A 2,407-nucleotide genomic window follows, 5' to 3' on the forward strand; every position below is an offset into this window, starting at 1 on the left:
TCTGAACTTACGGATTGCATCCCACTCTGACTTTGAGAGTGTCCTTATACGATCAGCTCTCTCATTCTTGGCAAGGTGATCTTCAGCATGGCTGTATTCACCCTCAGTCTCAGTTTCTTGCTCATTTGTTGGGTAGTTCTGTAATAGAATAAATATTGTCTATAAAACTTATATAAATGAAAACTAGAGCAGGACTTCCCAATTTATATTCTGGGATAATTATTCCCTTGAAAAGTTCCACACAGAAATAATTGATTACATTCAAGGGATACATATGATATACAGAAATAATATGCTTTCATTACCATAAGTTCATCACAATTTAGAGTTTAAAAAAGGAAATAAGAAACAATTTGGCAGAAATTCTAAATCTAAAAAAATCACATGTTTAACTATTGAACCATCCACCCCCCCCACCCAACCCCCCCCCACACACACACTCTCCGTATATGCATCTGCTGCAAATGGCTAAAATGGACTGACAAAGAGAAAATTACATTATCAATCATATCTAATGTTTATCAAGGAAAAAAATCATATGGCTAAGTATTTTATAGGTTTCTTTACTCATAAACTGAAGGGGAGAAAATAAGTTATCATACTGAACTGATTTAAGTTTCTGAAAATAAGATGCTGGCCTAATGTTCCCTAAGAACTCAGTATATAAGAACTTGTGTATAGGAGGAAGGTGAGAAATTAACTTATAATCAAATCTTCCATCACAGAAAAAATGCAGCCACTAATAAGCTAACATTTGGAAAACTAAGTATAACTTAGATGCAAATGTTTCCTTTAATCTTAGCATTGTACTTGTGCAGTTTCCATTTATGTGGACTACTATACATGTAATAAAATATTTTAAAAACTGAGATTTACCTGTTTTCATTTGGTACAAGATGTGGTACAACAAATCCACATTTTATTCAAGATATGTCAACAAATAAAAAGAAAATTATAAAGATAAGGCCCTTTGAGCCTGTCAAGATCTCTATAAGATTATACTCATATAATTGTTTAAATTTATAAGTTGCATGAATTGTCATTAACATTATACATCAATGTAGTGGGAACAGACAATAGAAGATATCTTATTATAAACTGGAAGAATACATACCATACTCCTACCAAAAATGCACTATAAACTCATGACTGTTATGAAGTATGTTCAGGGAAGTACTCATTTAAATACATTCTAAATAATACATACAAACACCTAAACACACAGATTTCATCCTAATTAATAATCTTTACATAATTAATCCAATAGAGATAAAAATTTAGTTAAATTTGGCAAGGGCATACATTAGCCCATGCCACTCTATGCCTAGGTAACTATTCAGCTCATGATTGGCCAAATAAGACCTCATTCCAGTGACCAGGCATGGACTCATGAATGATAAAATGGCATCTAGCTTCAGAGATGACTTGCCAAGATGGGTTGCCACATCACATGTCACTCGCCATTCTAACATTATTTTATAATCAATAAATGGGTTTCTTCCCTCATAATAGTAGAGGGCTTACACCTATAAAAAAGGAAAAGGGAGTAGTAGGGTAGCTACACTCAGAAAGGTGGTCTTATCACTGTATAGCCACTACATTGGTAGTTCAGATGAGAGACAAAGGTTTACTCACTAGATAAGTCACTTACAGTGAATGTAAGTGGTCTTTACTTAATGAATACATTTGATGTAAAATATTAGAACACAAAAATAAAATCTCAACCTTTACAAAAAAGGAACAAACCTCTAAAGCCCTCATCACAGCGAGGAGATTCTGATACTCCCGATCTTTCACAGCATCTTCAAAGAGAGTTTGAAAATCTCGAATCCATACTTGCTTCAATCCCCATTTTGCAGCAAGACTGAAAACATGTCATTGATCATGAATTATTCAACAAATATGTAGAGTAAAATAGAGCAACTGTATATATTTCTATTAGAGAAAAGGAAACTAACAAAAGTATAAAATGTACATTTTGATAAAAATATTTGATCTACTTATGTAAGCAGCTACAATTAATTTCTACCAAGAGACCACATGAATTTAGAGTCAACTAACAGACAACAATTGTGATGTGTAACTCACGTTTCTAAAGTTGGAGGGTGGATGAGAAACTCTGGACAGTCAACAACATCTTGCAGATAGAAATTATATCTGTCTCCAAATAATAGAGGGGTTGCTGGTCTGTCCTCTGGGAACTTGATCTGATAAACTTCGTTCCCAAAACTTAATCCATCCTCGCTGTTTTTTAGCCTTAACCTTTGTTTTAACAAAGAAAAATATGCTTCAGTTACAAATGATATTTCAAAACCCAGTAATTCCCACATTGAAACTGGAAGACAAAAGCACATGCGTTTACATCTTGTAACAATATATACAACCATTTTCCAAGTACAAACCAGAA

The 2,407-nt window shown here is 33.4% G+C and overlaps 1 protein-coding gene across 4 annotated transcripts in view; it reads right to left on the reverse strand.

The window, feature by feature from the left end:
• LOC119585636 (mRNA cap guanine-N7 methyltransferase-like) overlaps nucleotides 1-2,407 on the reverse strand; it is an 11,301-nt gene that overhangs the window by 1,944 nt on the left and 6,950 nt on the right. For all 4 annotated transcript variants that reach the window (XM_037934307.1, XM_037934306.1, XM_037934308.1 and 1 more), the window contains exons 6-8: nucleotides 2,089-2,262; nucleotides 1,747-1,864; nucleotides 12-138 (exon numbers count right to left, since the gene is read on the reverse strand). In XM_037934307.1, the coding sequence (XP_037790235.1) occupies nucleotides 12-138; nucleotides 1,747-1,864; nucleotides 2,089-2,262 (419 nt within the window). The remainder of the gene's footprint in view (nucleotides 1-11; nucleotides 139-1,746; nucleotides 1,865-2,088; nucleotides 2,263-2,407) is intronic.

Source organism: Penaeus monodon, chromosome 20 (genome assembly GCF_015228065.2).
Source record: "Penaeus monodon isolate SGIC_2016 chromosome 20, NSTDA_Pmon_1, whole genome shotgun sequence".
In the NCBI taxonomy this organism is placed as follows: Eukaryota; Metazoa; Arthropoda; class Malacostraca; order Decapoda; family Penaeidae; genus Penaeus; species Penaeus monodon.